Here is a 20,389-nt window from a genome sequence, read left to right on the forward strand (position 1 = left end):
AGTTCTGACAGAAGACACCAAAACAATTAGAATACTCACAAAAGTACAAGACTGCCAAACCTATGTTCTGATACTAAACTGACACACCCCGACCGAAGTCAGGGCATGCTGGCTGTCACGTGAGAGTGACGTAACCATGTGCACAGTGCGGAAGCTAAGAATAATAAAAGTACGAATAAATAAAAACCAAGCTATACACTAAGTAGATAACATACAAGTGCAAGCGTAAGTGTGAAAAACAATATTCAAAGCATGGAAGACCTAGTACAGTCCGGGGAACAAACGCTAAAATAAACACACCCAGAGGTAGTCCTACATTGGTGATAATCTGTCAGATATGTCGTGAATCCCTCGAGAGCCACCAACAGAGCTATCCAAACTAGAACCTGGAAGGGCGCAAAACAGAAAGTGTGAGTGAGCAAAAACAAAGCTTTTCAAAATCATTTCAATATCAAAAGTACTAACCCCTCATTGTAAAAACCTGTATAGTTTCCCAGAAAATAGAATATGCACATATATATAACTCATGCTCAGAAATATGCCATGTCGAGTGCCTCTAAATAAAATGCAAGTACTCAGGTAATACCAAATCAATGCCATATAATCTGTCAGCCGGAGTCACCTAACGTAACCTGTACGGCTGAATCTAGAGCTCAAATCAGCAACTCACTAACTCTACTTGCACACGAGTCGAAACCACCTAAAGTGGTCTGTACGACAGGACTGGGTGTAAATAAATACGCTCAAGTGCTACGATCAGGTGAAGACTGGGCGAATAATCGCGAGTCACCTACGAGTTGGAACCACCTAAAGTGGTCTGTACGATAGGACTGTGCACCTAACTTGGATCCAAGATGAGCGTGTGGTGTGGGAGGTGAACATCATGTGAAGGACTGTGCCCTACTCTGGGCGGGAGCACTAACACCGGGGGTGCATGTTATGAGCTCTCTATGCATCTCAATTCACTACTAAACATAAACATAAACCACAACTTACCTGGCACTTACCTGTGCGTCCGTAGCACCAAACATGTATATATACGCAACTACTAATGCATAATTAATTAGGAAAACGCAAAGCATGGAATATAAAACATATAAACGCTTCATTTCACTTTCTGGGAAAAACACAAGTATATAGGTATATACAGAAAACCAAAAGCTCACTCACTGCTATGTAGAAGGGTCGTAACCCCCTTGCCTCGAGTGACTGCGCTCGTCCTCGGGATAGGTCTCACCTATATGCGAAACAACTATAAAAACGTTAATTTAAAGCACATAACCCAAACTAGTAATAACTTCTCATACAATGCTCAAATGGGGTGTATAAATACACCAACGTAATCTACTCAACCTCACGCACATCTCCATATTTTTAAAATAATTTTCCGATGCCTCATGCGCCCTCACGCGCCGGCCAAGGCATGGCTACACGCGCCGGCCAAGGCACGGCCACACGCGCCGCCTATGCGCAGGCACGTGCCTGGCACACTGACGGCGTTAGTTAACGCCGTCAGGAATATTCCGTTAACTTTGACAGATTCCGTTAAAGTTAACCTAACGCCGTTAGGAATAGTCCGTCCAAACTGATAGAATATTCCGTCGTCTTCTCCGGCTAACCTCTGGCGCCGTCGCTGTCGCCGGAAAACCGGGAAAAATTCTAAACTTAATATCTCACTCGTTTTTAACCCAAATTCCACGAAATTGGTACCAAAATGAAGCTTACAGCTAGAGGAACAAATCCTTACCACTTTTAAGCACTAAAACCAACGGAATCTCACCGGAAAAACTCCACCAACTCCGGCCAAACCTGCAACTCACTATCCCGACGTCCAAAACCTTCAAACGAACCACCCCGAGACACCTAAGGACCTCACCAAGCTTCCTACAAGCTTGAAATTCCCAAAAACACATGAATTTACGTGTGCATGAATAGTACCCCGAATTAAGCATCTCGGGTTCGACGTGAAAACGAAGGTTCCCTTACCTAAAATGGGTATGGTTGAACTCCTAAGAACCTCACGAGCACGGATGTATGGTTTTCTTCCTTGATCTACCACATTTTCGAACACTTTGGTTCTTGTCCGTACAAACTGATGAATAAGCGAGAGGGAAAGAGAGAGAGAGACAGGGATACGGGATAGAGAGGGTTAACAGGAGAGGGTGATGAGAATGATGATGGATGTGTGGCTGAGATGCAGCCAACCAAGTACTCAAAGCAACCACACAAACAACCATTATCCATTAGGGGCAAAATCGTCATTTCACCCCTACGGTATGAAAAATCTGGGCTGGGATGTCACATCTGATGTGGACAGATACATCATCTAAATTATTTAGCATTTAATTTCAAAATATTAATCAATAATTAATAAAAAGATTGTCAATTAAATGATGATTGTGGTATACGAGAAGTCTCCTTCTTCTATATAAGATTATTTAAGCGTTTTAATTAATAAAAAATTGAAATTAAATGATGTAGCTTGTCCAACTCATCTGCCACCTAAGATGGTAAAAAAATGTGGTAAGAATAGCATTACTCTTCCTTTTTATCTCCAACCCCATCAGCTGGTTTTAGTTTCCCAATATTTTTTTTTTAAAATTTGGTGTAAGCATGGAGAAATTTTTAGTTGTGACGGGAATACAGATGGTACACTATGTGTTTTTATATAAGTGATGGAAAATTTTAATTTTTAAGTTATTAACCTTTTAACACACATAACCCACTATTTCTATAAAGACGCGTGATGATCACATTGAAAAATCTCTCGTAAGCATGGAATAGGTATAAGTAGCATAGCGAACCCGAGACTTTCACATAAATGAGTGATGGAATCTGAGAGAGATATCAGATTTTCTTTAGAGATGGTGGATGGGATATTTGTCCATCCTCTCTCTCTCTCAAGATTCTGGAATATTAATTGGTTGCACATGCAGGCGAGGGAATAGGCATCATGGTAGCCCTAGAGCAATAGCAATAGGTCGACGTCAATGTAATGTTGCATCAATGAAGGCCATGCATGTTTTTGGAGGAGCAGCAGAGCAGTACCACTACCACACTGGCTTTTTACGCGTTCTAATAGTACTTTCTTGCTCCGTGAGACAGTCCTATTACGTTACTTCAGTCGGGGTGTGAAGTGGCAACTGAATAACGGTATTTGAAAATATGGATAACTAGATTTGGGCTAAATTGTAGAGAGTTCCTGATTTACATCACTAGTTTAATTTTTGTCCATAACTCTATCAATAGTTTCTCGCATCCTTGAATTATGTCATTTGTTGCATTAATAGTCTTTTTCATTAACTTTATCAATATTTTCGTTAAGTTGAAAGATAAAATAGGAATTTCATCAAAAATAAGAAAATAAATTTTTTAAAGCGAATGACTTGGATCCAAGGATTGAGGAAGAACTCCTCCTTAAAATTCCTTAAAATACATCGTGACTTATTCATGGAAATTCGTGCTTATGATAAAAAATACTTAAGAATTGATTAAATGATCTTAGTTTTGATTGATTTATTTACAAAGATGATCTTTACATAGTGATTTATATTATGATTGTTTCCGATCACAAACATGAAATTCTGTGAATAGGCCACGAAGTGTTTTGCGGAGGGACTTAACCTGAAGGAGCCAAGCGCTTCTCATATTTTTTAGTAAATTAAATTTTTTATGTATGAAAAGACCACTATACTCTTAAATTTGACAGAAAAGAAGGCAATTTGACGGAAGGACCATTAAAGCAATATAGAATTAAGGTGGAGGATAAGAGAAACTAAATAGTTTAGGGACAAAAACTAAATATTGGGTAAAGTTCAAAGAACCTTGCTACCACGCACCCTTAGATTTAAATTTGCTTTTTGGAACTCTTCACTTTCAAGATTTAAACTTAAAATCCCTCATTTATAAATAAAAAAGAATATCACTAAAATACAAAAATTTAGATATTGTTCAACCCTTGGTAGAACGAGCGCAGCCGTCTAAGAAAATTGACCTTTGTGGTAATCCATGCGGCGTGACACTTTAATACCTTGCACCGCAGCTTATTGTCTATGAGTGACCCTATTTACATCCAGTATTCATCTCTGGACACACTTATTTTTTCGAACAAATTATTATTAATTTTTTCTCCTGTTCCAAAATTACAAAATAGACCTTAACGTAGGGGAGTGAAGTAGGAGGTAGGGGTGAACATACAGATTTTTGGACTCGTGAATTTAGACCCCATTACTGGGTTGGATGTAAAGCAATAAAGTTCTTATTTTAGTTTTCAAAATTGTCTGAGTTGGAACCGATTTGTATAAAAACAAGTTCAAAATCAAGTTCATATTTCTTATGTGCGGGTAACCTGACTCGTATCGTTGAAGGGTTGGCTTAGCACTTGTCATTTTATTAGTGGTCCACAACAAAGCCCATGATTCATAATTCCATATTTATTTAAGAAAAGTTTAACCATGATTGTTATGCATTGACGACTTTGATAGATCAGATGTAATTCTTTCATAACGAAAGCATATAGTGCGTTTGTTGCACCAGACTGTTTCAGACTGGACTAGCTTCAGGGACTAAGCTGGATTGGCTTAGACTAGATTAAGCTGGACTAGCTTAGTAAAGCGTTTGATGTAGTGTTAGACTAAAAAGCAGGATAATGAAAACAGTATTGTCACCAGTTTGATGTTAGTTCCCCGACTGGATCGTTTCCATATGAAGAAATGCTTATTAACTTGTTCTAAGACCACAGTGACAGTGTGACTGCGCTTACTAGTTATAGTGTGGCTATAGATTTGAAATATGTCAAATTTGCTATATCAATGGTCAGCCTGCAATCACTCTTAAATTAGATATGTCAAATTTGCATTAGATGTGAAGTGTGTACATATTTTTGTATGGAAGAATTTACAGCCTTGATGCTCGTGTAAGAAATTAAAATTTTTCAACAGGGAAACCAGTAACAGGTTTTATCTCTGTAGCCAAAGCGCGCAATTCGGCTACTTCTTCACTGTTGAGCCGCCATCCAAGTGCACCTGCAAATTTTGCAGCCTGTTCTTCGTTTTTGGTTCCCGGGATTGGCACAACGTTGTCCTGGGCTATCAACAAGTTTAGGACTACCTGTTAACAGTAACCCGACTCGCATTAAAACCCAGCAAAGAGAACAACCTATATATTTACACATTTTAATACCCCAACAATTATTTCTGCATTTCAGAATTCTTGCTTGATATATCAATATGTAGTTTAATGATCTTAAACGGAAAACATGAAACTACCAAGAGTTGGACTACATGTCTAAAAGATGGTGAAACAAAGAGTTTCTTTCAGCATGAGCTGGAAGTTGCAACGGTATCTATGAAGCGTTTCATACTCGTAAAGGGTCCAAAATGGATTAACTACTAAAATATTGTACTTTTGGGGATATTTTCAGCCATGCTTCCACATAAATGAAAACTTTAGGGCTTCTAATATGGAAAAGATAAAAGCTAGTTAAGGTTAAAAGAGCATCAACAAACCTGTGTGTTTGTTTTAATGTACGTTTCTCCTATTTCCTTGATCCAGTTCAGCAGAGATTGGAGCAGCAGATAACAACAATATTTTAGCAAAACAATTTGGAACTTAATGTTTAGCAGGCTTTCAAAGTACTGACTATGATTTACCTTTGAAAGAAATTCAGTATAAATCTGTCTTCGAGGGCCAGTTGGGGGATTTTCTGGTGTATACTTTCCTGTAAGAGCACCTGCATATGCATAAATAGTAGAATGTCAATCTTCTTAATCTCCTTCACCCTGGATCAGACAGGCAAAGTTGACTACTGTGGTAACCAATCTAGTAAAATTAAAGGCCGTAACCGTTCTAAGCAGGGTTGTGCAAAGATTCAAGTAATAACATAAGATCCAAACATACATCTTTTATCAACAATCCACAATTTTTTTTTTTTTTTTTTTTTTAATGTTTTAGAATAACTACATCCCCTTGTGTTTTGTTAAAAACTAAATATTTTACCCGAAAACCAGATGTTTGGAATTTTTTGTAAGGTATTACAGCCATTCGCCAATTATCCAGCGACAGTTGAATTCACATTAAAGCTTTACCTTTACCATGCAAGATCACCATTCGCCAACTACCAAGCGGTAGTTGAATTCAACAAAAGAAAAATACAAGCAAGATGCTGAAAAGATAAAGCAAATGAATGCACAAGATGTACAGAATTTTATTTTCTTCACTGTTTCATTTAGGCATATAGTTGGAAGGTTATAGCCTGAAAGGTGAGTCTTTATGTGCACAACTAAAGTCCATAACTATCATGAAACATAAAATAAATAAGATCATAAAGTTGAAGTTTAGAACTTCTTGACAAGGATTACTCAAAAATTCGAAATTTCACATTAAAAGGCTGACTGAGAAAAGTGAGCAAGCATGCTTTCTCCCAAGTCCTAACTTGGCAATGTTTAAGATCGCACGGAGAGGTCTTAAATACTGTAAAATAAAAAGACATTATATCTTTTAAGCTAACATATCGGGTGATGATGAGAATATGGTAAGAAAACACGAGGTTCCAACTTCACCTTGAGCAATAGGCGAATAGGCAATCAAAGTGATCCCAAGTTCATCACAGGTAGACTTCACTCCATTCTCCCTTGGTACCCTGTATATGAGGCTGTAATTCACTTGATTTGATACTAGTGGGATACCTCTCTTTTGAAGTTTTGCGTGTGCCTCACGCAATCGCTTTTCTGAAATAACAAACTTTATACGTCATGTTCTGTTTAGGAGCATCTATGATTGAATTTTTTTTCCATGATTTGAACTACTAATTTTAACCAACAATAAATAGATAAAAGATCGAATTATACGGCTGTAGTTGGAAACACCAACAGCTTTCACAAGGCCTTGCTCAACAGCATCTCCAAGATCATCGAGATACCCTGAAAATTGATTTCCCAAATACACCTCTTCAGAAACAAAATGTAAATAATGTAAATGGTGTAACATATGAAGTTATGAACAACCTTCATTTCCCCATATTCCAGGCCTGAAAAATAACACAAACACTTGATAAGATTTTGCAGTTACCTTAGCAGAAACTAGTATTTATACAAAAAGCAAAGGCTCATAAGGGACATACCAATGGAGTTGATACAGTTCCACAGAAGAAAGTTCCAGGCGATTGAGGGAATCCTTGAGGGCAGCTATGACACTTTGACGGCCCAGCCTCCAAGGCAAAGTTGCGAATTTGGTTGCGACAACAACCTCTACTCCTGGATCCTTCTGTTTCCTTTCCTTGATAAATCTATGCGAAATTCAGAGTAGTCTACTAATGTCCTCAAAATACAGAAACCGACGACAATTAGCTGTACTCTGTTGACTTGAAACAAGAGTGATGCAGCACAAAAAATTCCTACAATGTACCTTCCTAGTAGAGTTTCAGAATTTACAACACCAAAAGAAGCCTGCAAGAGTAGATAACGATGAATTTGTTTTGACTGCAACAAATTTTATGGAAAGAACTATAAGACATTTTTCTCACCCTGGAGCCGTACACTTCAGCAGTATCAAAGAAGGTTATTCCACCATCAACACTGGCATCGAAAGCAGCTTTAGCCACTTTCATTTTCCTGTCTGCAGCTATTACCAAACATAATGCCATCACAATCACAATTGAGTAATTTAGCATAAAGATGAATAATACAAATGCAACTCACTTCTCATGTTCAATCTGAAGCTAGTGATGGGGTCACATTGTTATTGAGGAGTGAAAGAAGTAGTTTGTGATGGTTGGGTGAAGAATTGAAGATTGAAGAGCTGGGAACGATGACTTCGGAGTGAAGAGGGACATGGTCCTCGGAGTGTACATGTTCTTCTTCATTTTTTAGGTTCCATGAAATATGGACGGCTGGAATTGCATGAGCCATCAGTATCAAGTGACGAGACTTTAACTAAGTTCACACTGCCCGACCAAAAGAAGACTAGTTGGGGGATAGATGCTCTGGGAGAACACTGCAGGATTCAGTAACAGGATGACTGTTTGATCCACAAGCAAGCTATAAACAACGATTAGATTCAGTTGCGATGCTACTGCAACATCCCTTTACAACAACAATTACAAATCAAAGAAACATGAAAATGGCATAAAATGTGAAAACCCCAAATTCTAATCTCAATTTGACCCTAAAAATCAAAACCCTAATTTGTTCAAGTGCAGAGGTTTATTATTGAAAATTTCTTAAACCCAAAACACCTAAATCAAATAAAGCCCAATAATATCACGATCTGCAAAACAAATCGAAGAAATAATGTCGGATTTGAAGTTTACTAGAGAAGAGGAGCAGATGAGGGCAAGTAGGATGCAGCTGAGATAAGGATGAGGAGGACGACGATGAGGGAGCAGGGTGCCGATGACACTCTCTCATAGGATGAGCGAGGTTCTCTCTCGCAGGAGCGCATGAGGTCTTACGAGTCGAGGGGTCTTTGGGATGCCTCGCTAAGAACTCCTAGCAAGGGGTTTAATCCTAGTGAGTACGATCTAATCCCATTAAACCTAATCTTTGTGCATACCAAACATCAGACTACACTAGCAATTAGTGTAGTCTAGTCCAGCTCCACTAAGAAGGTCAAACAAACACCCTCAAAGAGATTCTTTTATATTGTTGTCTTGTTCTACAACATATATGATTGAAAATAGATCTGTTTGACTCATAAGAAAAGGGCTGTATCAAACAGATCCAAATGACCTAGTTCCACTAACAAAACTATTCTTGAAAAATACAGGAAACATCAATTTGATTTTCTACAGAATTTAAGCTAAATATTTTTCTGCGTTTTTTGGTCTTTGAGTTTATTTTCATAAAAAAAAAAAAAAAGAAAAACAAAATCTATTAAATGCATTTTCACCCATTTTTTGTGTCTACAAAACGAAAAACTGTTTTGCAAAAGCAAAACAAAATTTTTAATAGCAAAACAAGAGGGGATATTTGGAAATATAGCCAAAATTTGAACCATGAGTAGAATTTTAACCAACCATTATACTTTTTCATAATTCTAACCAAAATTTGATGTGAAAATACTGCAATACCCTTTCTTAACTCAAATAATTACAAAACTAAATCTTCTCCATCCATTGTGCAGTCAAGTTTTGGACATGATATGCGATTCCTAATCTTCTTCCGATTCTTGCCTTCTTGTGTTTCCAGGTTCCTTTTTCTTTTCTCTTCTCTTCACTTCACTTCACTCTCTTCTGTAAAAATCTCTCAAAAACAACCATTATATTTTATCTCTGAAAATTGGAAAAAATACAATAAAAAAATGGAAGGAGAAGAAGGAGAAGAGCTCAGCATACAGAGCTGGCCTTCAGTCTCCAACCTTACAAACATCAGCTTCACCAGGTCCCCCACTCTACCCACCTTCTTCTTCCTTGTTTCATCTGTTCTATTCTTATTACAGTGTTTAATTTTCATCGTTGCCGTTGATATGCGCTGTGAATGTGGTTAGGGTTTATTTGAATTATTATTCAACTAGGGTTATTCTTACCATTATACCAATTATGATATAATTAACCTGTTTAGGTTTAACCACTCCCCTTTCTACTCAAAAGGTTTGGAGAAGATACAGTTTTATAAATTATTTTAGTTAAAAAGGATATTGTAGTATTTTTACGTCAGATTTTGGTTAGCATTATAAAAAAATTAGAATGAAACTCAACGTTCTTTATCTGCTGAAAGTTACCGTCAAATTTTAGTTCTATGAACTGCCTACTAGGTAAATTTTACGTGACCCGACCCAAGAAGGTGTGAATTGTGAGTGAATATTTAAATTCATGTTTGTACAATTGTTTGTGTGAGGGAAGGTGCATTTTTAATGGGAATGGAAAATTGTTAGAGGACATGGTTTTGGCTGCCCAAGAAGGTGTTCTTATCAATATCGATAGGGAATTCGACTTGGAAAACACTGTTTCCGCTGCGAGAATTGCAGGCAAGATATTATTGGTAGCTGCTCAATAATTAATCAAAATACCATTGGTAGGTGCTTAATAATTAATATTGAACTATAATCATTTGATGGAGGGTCAGAGCTATAATCATTTGACGTCTTCTATGACTAGGAGATCAAATGACGATGATCTTCGCAGTTATTCTGTTCTGGAGGTTTCCTTTAAGGATTTTTTGGTGCTTGATTGCTGACCTAGAGTTACCCGTTTCAGGGAGCTGGTCTGGTTGTTCATGACGCAGGCGCTTACTACATGAGTATGGCTTTAACTTGCAATCTTAAAATGCATCCTCCAGAATATTGGGTATGGAATTGCTACAAAAAACAATCCTTACGCCTCAACACGAATATCAATGCTCGTTTCCAGAAACTTATTTCTAAGAGTTTTTACAATGTTTTCACGTTCAAGAAGATGGGTCTGTGGCCAAGGTCCGGCATGCAAAGACATTTGAAGACCACATGCAACTCTTTGAGAATCTTTGATTGCGAGAGATTGGTAGTCCCTTAATTTATGGTTGTTTTTTGTAACACTGGAACTTGTGTATTTACTCCTTTCTAAACTGCATAATCAAATTCATGGCATTTCCAGTTGCAGAGCTATTTGCGTTATGGAGATTATTTGCGGTTCATGTCAAGAGTTTGATGGTATAGTCTCTATATGTTTCTAATGATGTAGGGCATTGCAGGTTTCTCTATCTCTGCTTGTGTAGCCCTTCTACTAAACCCGTATGCGGGTGGACCGGCCGGCATATGTTTGTTTCTTGTTGGTGAGTTTACTTTTAGACTATTGGGTAGGACGAATTGTTGTATTCAAGTTTAAGATGGGTTGAGCGAAAGAGAGGAACTTGTCTGGGATTTTTGGGTACCAAAAACAGGGATCACTTCTCGAATTCACTGCAAAATAATAAATAAGCATGCATGGATCTTGTCATATCCCAACCCAAAATCTTTCAGCATCTTCTTCGAACTAGAATGATTTACAAGCAACGACATTTGGTTTCGGAAACATATGTTTAACCATTCCCATCATCATATCGTAGTTTTGATTGGTCATATTACACTCTACTTTCATGTGCATCAACTCGACAACAACTGTTAGGATGGAAAAAATCTTGACAACCAGGGTACAATTCTACTTGAGCTTCCATCAACAATTTATCGTACTTATCAAAGTGTGTGGACGGCTCTTCATCCATATTGATCGAAGCATTACAGAAAACATCATTCAATATGTCCATCACTTGGTCGTCATCAACATGGCCATATGAAGAGAGTTCATGCCTAAGTGTCTCACTGCCGGAATATGTTGCCGATGTAATGGTGATTCTCCATGATAAGTCGAATTGGATTTCAGTGCGGTGGGGTTGAACTTCGATTTCGTGGTGCTAAATTTGACTAAGCACTCCTCCTCTCTTATTTACAAAGCCACTCTCCACTTCAGCTCCGCTGTAAACAAGCTGTACTTTGAGAAGTACGGTGAGAAACAGGTTTATTCAGGTCATCGAATATCTTTTTCGAGAAAGATATGTGGATTAAAGTCGGGGACTTTGGGCTTTCCAGGCTCTTGGATTCCCAGAAACGATTAAACCCCACGATTGCACTACTCCTGACCCGCCGCCTGCAACCCAACCCAAATCTGTTCCCGCATCAAATGAACACTGCGTTGCACAACACTTCGCCACCCAGTGCAAGCACGACCTTCAACATGCCTGAGCTTGCTGCAAACCTGTTGCTGTTCCTCAACATCAAATTACATAAATCATATGGTGTTATTTATCCCTATGTCTGTAATCATGTTTTTTTCATCCTATAATCATACCTAAAGTGTTAATTTTGGGACAGTCTCATACATCCGTTAGCCAAATTGTTAACTCTGCCGTTAACTGATGATGTGGCGCCTTTGTGGATAATGACTGGACGCCATGTGTCATTAAGGGGTCCACGTGGAAATTAAAAATAAAAAAAAATAAATATTAAAAAAAATTAAAAAAAAACAAAACTAAACTAAAAAACCAAAAAAACCCACCCACACCTAGATCTTCCCCATCGACCATTCTTCCCCCCCCCCCCCAAGGTAGGATTAAGAACATGAAGAAGAAGAAGAAGGAGGTTCGGGGAGAGAGAGAAAGAGAGAGTATGGGGGAGAGAGAGAGGGAGTCCCGACCCTTTGCATCACCTGCGACATCCACTCTGCCAACCCTCTTAGCCGACGCGACGAGTGAGTCCTGGTCATGCCCTTCTACAACTCGGTGAACTTGGCCACCGATTCTGTCCCCGCTATCAAATTCACTGTTAACTTCCTTGATCACCGTTACTTCTTCGATGTTGATGGAGATATCGAGGCGAGGAGGGGGATGACGAGCTGTCACGCTCTTCGATTCGAGAGGGAGGAGATCGAGAATTGACAAGAGAGAGAGAGAGGGAGTCCCGACCCTCTGTGTCATCTGCGACTATAAGAGTGGGGTGGTGAAGGAAGGTTTGGATTGGGGGGGGGGGGGGGGACATGGGTCGACGGGAAGATCTGGGTGTGGGTGGGAGGGTGGGCACAGGGGAATTTGGGGAAGACGATCTGGGTTTTACTTTTTAATTTTTTAATTTTTAACTTTTCTTTAAATAATTATTTTTTTGAATTTTGAATTTCCACGTGGACCTCTTAATGACACGTGGCGTCCAGTCATTGTCCACATAGGCACCACATCATCAGTTAATGGCAAAGTTAACAGTTTGACTAACAGATGTATGAGACTGTCCCAAAATTAACAATTTAGGTATGACTCTAGGACGAAAAAAACTTCATGTACCAAATGTTGAAAACCACGAAACTTGAGGGTAGTAAACTGATATTCACCCTTGTTTTTTTATTCACAAGCTGAAAAGTTGCTTCCACATCATTAAAAATGTGGACCATGTATCTGCTTCATCATCATGTAACGGTTAATTAATAGATTTTTTAACCTACAAAGAACCGGGGGATGGGAGGTAAAATGTAATTTACCTTAATTTATAATTAAGAGACAAATACATACCTTTCCTTTAATTTTGTTCAATCCAATCACAAACCTACAACAACAAAATTAATTAGTCACACAATTAAATAAAAAATATTTAGCAAATAAAAAAAAAAAACTAACCTTAAATTAATTGGGAGAGGGAGAGATGGATGAGAGGGTGTGAATGAGAGAGAGGGAGAGAGAGAGTGAGAGATGCAAATTTAAGCAGCAGCCAATGGGGAGGGAGGGGGAGAAGAAAAGAAGAAGAGGGGAAAAAGAAGGCACAACCTTTTAAATGAATAAGAGTTTGCCCGATGGAACATTTCGTCGGGCAAGCATAAGGATGATGTCATGTAAAGTTTTTGTTAGTAGATTTTTCACAGGTCATTGTGTGCTTTTGTCTAACGACATGAAAAATTGGCCTGACGAACATGGTTGTCGGGCACATGTCTTCAAGTCGACAAACCTTTGTTTCGTCAGAGAAACCTTTCAAATTACTCGCCACTTTTTCCCTTTTGGCGCTAAATATTTATCCAACAATTTTCACATTGCTCTACAAAAACTTCACGTCGCGTAAAGATTTTGGGTAAAACCCTAAATATTGACTTAGTGATGCCTGACAAGCTGCAAATTTGTCGGATAAAACACCCTTACCCGACGAAATATGGTTCATCAAGCAAAAGTTCGTAGGGCAAGGCCAAATTTCTGGCAGTGTATACATGCTTAAATAGCTATTTTTAATTTTCATCTTCATGGATTCCCCTCTCCCTTAACAACTAACTATTTAACCCATCAACGCTTTTATTTACTCAAAATTTTCAATTTGCATCAGTTCGAGCCACACTTAAAGTTGCCAAGCTACTATCTATGTTTGTAGATTAAGCTTTCATTTTGTTTTAGTATTTGCTCCTTGTATCCAAAACAGAAAAGCTCCATTAACGATTGAACATGTCATACACGGAATGAACATCCAGAGGATGAAGTTAACGATTGAACATGTAATACAAGGAACGAACATCCAGGGATGAAGTTATTCATTACATTACTAAACCAACTTGTCCTTGAACTCAAAGGAAGCAAACCCACTTTGCAACCATGCTAAAACATAGAGATAAACTACAACAACCACAATAACTTATAACTAATTAATTGCAAACTAATGCAATTATTTATTCATTATGTCTGTTAATTAAACAGCTGAGACCTTTCTCTAAACTGTGGTGATCACTTGAAGTGACCAAACGGGTCAAATCGCCCCAACGAGTTCTCACCCTGCGCCCCAGAAGCCGACGATGAACCGCCTCCACCAGCACCAGAGGAGGAACCATCCCTAAACATTCCCATCATCGAGGGGTCATACATGGGAGGACCATGCTGGGGCCCGAAATAATATCCCGGCCCATAAGATGGTGGCGGGGGAGACATCATTGCAACCTGGGGCACAGCATGCCCAGGAGGGCAATAGTCCGTTGGCTGGCGCTCCTCCCTCTTCACAAACTGAGAGCGGTCGGAACTCTCAGACTCCCGGTAGCGTTGGAGGTAAATGGTGAGGGGTTCGACGTAGTTGTCAAACCCGAGCTTTCCCATGGCCCAGAGGACATCCTCAGCAGTGACAGTCTTGCGCTGCTCGCGCTGGCAGCGCTCGTTGGCCTCACCGGTTATGAAGGCGATGTACTCGGACACACACTCCTGCATAGTCTCCTTGGCGTCGTCAGATATTTTTGCATGCGGGGGTAATATCCTCCGCATTATGCGTATCACGTTGGCTATCGGCATGTATCGATCCTGCTCGCGAACGAGGCACTGCGGGGCCCTCTGTTCAGTGTTGTTGTCGCTATTGCCGGCGGAGTTGGCAGGGTTGCTGGTGTTTGCGATGGCATTGCCACCGTCGGAACTGTTGGCGTTGGCTGCGTGCAAGGTGGGAAGAAAACAATTATGTAAGTCAAATTATTCACTGTACAGATACGCTCATAAATGAGTAACTCAAATTCGAAAAAAAAGAGAAAAAAAGAAAAAGAAAAAGTTATTTGTGGAAACGAGGGCCATGCAAAACTTACCCAAGAAACGTTGAAGGTAACAATTTGTGGTCTGTTAATTAATGGGAAAGGAAGACATGGTTTATGGTTATATTAATCAGGGTGAGGGTGTATATTAATGGGGTTTGAATCATTAATTGTCTGTGTGTATGTGCAGATATTGTAAATGGCATGGCCAATCAAAGAGGCTTTTGCCACTACTTACAATAAACTGTATACCAATATAATGACAGGTCATGTTGAGAATGCTTCACATATTCTTCTATTAGTAACTTGGGATGCCACAATAACATTGAATCTATTCTATTTTAATTCTTATCTCATGGTCTAACTCCTAATCCTATTTGGTTTGTAAACTTACCACTAGGAACACTTAATACACAACTATGGACGTGTCCACCCTTGAATCTAAAAATTCATTGACTGTAATGTTTGTGAAAAATGTCGAATTCAATGAATAATTAACTTACTTGAAATTTACTATAAAATTAGCAACAATCAACGAATATCAACCACTTATGTAAATACGAATGATTGACCATCCATAAAATTGCATGGATTGTTAGACTTTGACATTTGTTTTCTTTTCCCATATATATAGACTATTGATAATCTAAATAATCGGGGTGAATAGTGATTGACCAGAGAACGATGTGCAGACCATAAACCCTTAACATGCGCGTAGGCTTCACGAGCTCACCTGCCTGTGATTATGTTTTCATGGTAACGGTTAGTCCTTATCACTCTGTTTTTGTCTGTTCGCTACGCCACCTAAGCTAAAAAATTAAAGAATAAATTGACACCTCACGCGCTTGCATGTCCACATATCACCGTGACTATGTAAACGGCTCTTTTAAGAACATGGAAAATTGGGTCCCATACACGAAACGACCCCCCTTCTGGGTCCTACCTAATCCCTCTACAACAGTTCAAAACTTGTTTCCCAGCTCGAAACCCTATCAGCTCCTCAAGGTTTTTCATGTGATGGTATATTGCCTTATAGCTACTCAAAGTCTTCTGTAAAATATCAGATTTGAATATTTTCCTCTATATATGTAAAGAAAAATACAAATTTTTGATTGACTGAAACCCGTCTAATTTCTAATAATCAAAGTAAAGGCAGACCTAATAATGTTTTTCATATTAAGAAACAATTATAATCAGACAAAAATTAGGCTAGTAGGTGTATATGTGTGTGTGTGTGTGTATTACAGATCATGACAGTGCCACTGCAAGTGTAGAACCAGATATCCATGAGTGGTTACATAAAAATACAACCTATATTTGAGCAAGCGTTACTTTGAAACGAACTAGCTAGACGAGCTGTAACAAAAATTTGGTCAAAAACTAATAAATAAAAGGGGCATTTAGATCTGGGTAAAAAAAAATTGTTAGCAATAGAGCAAAATAATGTAAAAAAATATAGCAAAAAAATAACATAAAATTTTATTTTATTCTTACAGGGAAGAAATACATTTGATTTCCTCCAAAAATCGAACACACAAATAAATAAAAAAACACGAACACACATAAACTGTATCAAGCAGGGTAAATCGTCCACGAAAAAAATTATGTTAAAATCTTGACAAAACAATGAAAACCCTAAAAAGATCAAAGATATGTCTGTGATATCAGCAGTTCAGGACATAAGGAGCTGAGACAAACACAAATAAATGCAAAAGACCACCAAATGCAGAATCGAATGCAAAAACTTTGAGATCGGCCTTGGAAAAAACTATATTTGGGAAAAATGGGAGAGATGAAGAGAATAAATTTGGGTTACTAAATTTTCAAGAGAAATAGACATGCATGCAATAAAATTCCACAAACAAATAAGAAAATGGAAAAAAAATAAATTAGAAAACTAACTCTTATTTTATATATGCGCACACACACATATATAAAATCATCAAGAAGAAATTAAAACAAGTAATATAAAAAATATATCAATAAATAAAAGAGCAAAGCAAGATGCCCTTTACTAAGAGAGACTTTTACCAGGGTTCCACGATTTTGCATGCCTTGATGGGAGCCCACCACCCATACGTTCCATTTCTGTCACTGCTTTTGCTATCTCTGTCTCTCTTCTCTTTACCTCTCTACCTCTATCTTTCTCTCTCTTGTTCTCTCTGTAACTTGTTTTATATTTTTTTATCTGTGTCCGTTGAAAGGGCAGGAGTCTAGTCAAGTGAATTTATAGCTAGAGCCAACAGGGGTGGAGTCCAAGTGGCAAACCGGCGTTGTAAATAAGAAACCTAGAGATGCCGGTCATAACGCGTGTCTGTGAGTTGTGATTGGACAAGGGGGATATTTTACCAAGAGTAATAGGTTGTCCGGTCAATTGCCCTTGAATTTTTTTCGATTTTATTACCTAAGGAGCAATGTAATGAGCTTTTAACCACTAAGGCTTTTTTCAAGGACACAATTTATTGACAAAAATTTATAAATTAAGTCAAAGCATCCTAAAAATGTACTCTCTAAAAATGTAATTTTCTTAAGTCAAAGCATCCTATCATTTTATCATTTGATGGTCACGTAGTCTAACACTCTTCTTTCTTATTTTTTATTTTTTTCCTCAAATAAAAAATAAAATATGTAAGTTGATACAATCAGTAAATTCATTAACTAGTGCATCATTGTATGTAAAATTACCGTATGAGGTAAATTATTTACGTCTTTTACAAAATTAGGAGATTCCATATTCATCAATCTCGTTATGGAAGGGGTAAATTATTTTCTTTTTGCTCTCAAAGGTCCCAAATTTAAGAATACGACACAGAGAATTTAGGCTTGTCTTAGCACGAGCAGTTTTTATTTTCTACATTAGAATAAATTTCTATAAATTATTTATGATAGTTCGAGGTTAATGACTAATTATCACTTTCTGTAGTCCAGTATGTTGGAGATTTCATATATATATATATATATATGGCCCTTTATGCAAAGGGATCTCCATTTTTTTTTTTCAAAAAATGAAGATTAGGTGTGGCACCCACTCCACATCAAATTTTAACGATATGAACTGCCTAGTTTGTAAGTCTCAATTCATAGATCACCCTTACAAAAATTCAAGTCAATCCGAAAGTAGTTGCCTATTTAATTATCAAGATAAAATTTCATTGTTTCTTATATAACAAAGTATTCGTTAATTTTTCTGAACCCAATTAGATGTCTTAAATATTTATGATTTGGCTAATATTTTGCAAGAACGATCTATGAGGTGCAACTTGGAAAATAGACGGTTCGGATCGTGAAAGTTTGATGTGGTATGGACCCCACAACTAATCCTCATTTTTATAAAAAAGAAATGAGGATCCCCTTCCCCTAAGGGCTTCCTATATATATAATGAAGGGAACTATGGAGATTTCTATGGAATTTCCAATGGCTTGCATGCATATACAATTCAGAATTTATATACATAAGCAACGGAAGTAAAACAATTAATAGTTATGGAAATCCCGTTTAAGAAGCATAGGTTCATAGTTGAAGCATCAAAGAAACATATTGAAGAACAAAGAGAGGGATTTGTAAGTTGTACCCTTGGACCTAGACTTAATTCCAATGATTGTCCAAGATCTCTTATGTGGAACCATAGAAATCAATGTCCGTACTTTCGCCTCCACCTGGGACATGGACACCGTTGTTTTGTGTACACAACTTGTCATTTCGTGTAGTCCCCAAAAACTTGACGCCATTAACATGGCAACTCGAGAACAATTTAGCTCGAATCGAGCCGAATGCCAAGTTATATAACTCTTCACTGTAAGTGGGGGAATTCAATGCTTTCAATTTATTCACCTAATATTATACAAAAACATACACATGTTAGTTTGAGAAAATTAAATACTATAATATATATGTCAAAGACAAAACACTTATAACTTACATATTCGAGAAACCATTGTGGAAACAATTCTCGGTGTTTCTTGGCATACAAATATGATGGATGTTCTCGCTTCATCATCTCTTCATGCTCATCTAAGTATGCCATTATCTCATCACAATTGTTCAATACGAACCAATGCGCTACCTCTATGTCATTTATGGAAAACGACTCTCCTCGTACATGATCTCCAAAGGGTCGTGCGGTTTGGGCAAAAACAGAAAGTTCTCCTTTCTCACACCCCCGTCATTATTGTGCTGAGGACGATTGTAAGCCATCTCCACATCCTTTAAATACATTCCACAGAAAGTAAATGACTCATATTGAACCCAAGCCTCTATAATTGATCCTTTGGGCTTCACTTTATTGCATACGCTTTTTTTCAGCTCGTCGAGAAGCCTGCCAAAATAAAACAATATGATACAAATTAGTAAGCATGGGTTAATGATGCATAAATAAATTATGAGGATTATATGCGTTTCTATTGGATACATCCAGCGATAGTTGACAAGACCAGCAAGCAATGCCTATTTGGGCAAGTGAACCATCACGTGGATCATACTTGTGAAGAAAGCTGGGGGAAATATCATCTCAAACTTGTATAGGACTTGGACAATGTCAAGGCACAAACGATTAATGTCCGTTTTTCGCAATGTTTTTGCCATCAGTTGGGAAAAAAAAAATCTGGACAATAACATGATTGGCTTCACTACATCTTCTGGCAATAGGTGTCGAATACCCACAGGAAGTAGGCGTTGCATAAACACATGGTAGTTATGGCTCTTTAGTCCAGCAAATTTACCCCTGTCAACATTCACGCAACGGGCGATATTAGAAGCACCTATTGGGAAACTTTATAGACGATACAAACTTTAAAAACTCTTTTTTGTCATTCGGTTTCATGGAAAAAAACGCAAGATCTCTTCTGGCTTTATCACTGTCCTTATCTATCCATAAACCCCTCCGTATGCCCATTCTTTCCAAATCAAGACGTGCTTTGATCATGTCCCTTGTCTTGCCCTCGATATCTAGAATGGTGCCCACCAATATGTTAAAGACATTTTTCTCAACATTCATAAAGTCGAGGTTGTGTCTCAATTTTAGTTTCGACCAATACGGGAGCTCAAAAAATATAGGCTTGTGCATCCAGTTCATATGTGTAGAAGGTCTGGTTTGACTCACTGTTTTCCCGAATGAAGCAAAATCCAAACGGTTAAGCTGTTCCAAAATCTGATCACCGGACCATTCTCTAGGTCTAAGGCAATGCTTTGTGTTCCCGTTGAACTCTTTATCCTTTTTCCGCCACTTGTGGTCCCATGACAACCATCTTTGATGACCAAAGTAACAAACTTTTCTGGGGTGCCAACGAGATGTTACATGATCCTTGCATACAGGGCATGCCATATAACCCTTAGTGCTCCACCCATAAACCATTGCATATGCGGGAAAATCATTCACAGTCCACATAACTGCTGCCCGCAAAGTGAACATCTTCCTAGTG

The 20,389-nt window shown here is 38.1% G+C and overlaps 2 protein-coding genes across 2 annotated transcripts; both read right to left on the reverse strand.

Moving 5' to 3' along the window:
- Positions 1 to 4,923: 4,923 nt before the first annotated feature.
- Positions 4,924 to 12,422, reverse strand: LOC137742933 (uncharacterized oxidoreductase At1g06690, chloroplastic-like). The gene is made up of 10 exons (XM_068482869.1): positions 12,155 to 12,422; positions 7,523 to 7,620; positions 7,405 to 7,445; positions 7,121 to 7,285; positions 7,005 to 7,027; positions 6,849 to 6,920; positions 6,561 to 6,728; positions 5,653 to 5,731; positions 5,508 to 5,571; positions 4,924 to 5,109 (listed from the first exon to the last, which is right to left on the reverse strand). The coding sequence occupies exons 1-10, from the start codon at positions 12,420 to 12,422 to the stop codon at positions 4,924 to 4,926; spliced, it is 1,164 nt and encodes a 387-aa protein (XP_068338970.1).
- Positions 12,423 to 14,192: 1,770 nt separating this feature from the next.
- On the reverse strand, positions 14,193 to 14,804 carry LOC137741361 (transcriptional activator hap3-like). The gene has a single exon (XM_068481083.1). The coding sequence runs from the start codon at positions 14,742 to 14,744 to the stop codon at positions 14,193 to 14,195; it is 552 nt and encodes a 183-aa protein (XP_068337184.1). The 5' UTR covers positions 14,745 to 14,804.
- Positions 14,805 to 20,389: the final 5,585 nt, after the last annotated feature.

The sequence above is a fragment of the Pyrus communis genome, chromosome 8 (genome assembly GCF_963583255.1).
Source record: "Pyrus communis chromosome 8, drPyrComm1.1, whole genome shotgun sequence".
NCBI lineage: Eukaryota > Viridiplantae > Streptophyta > Magnoliopsida > Rosales > Rosaceae > Pyrus > Pyrus communis.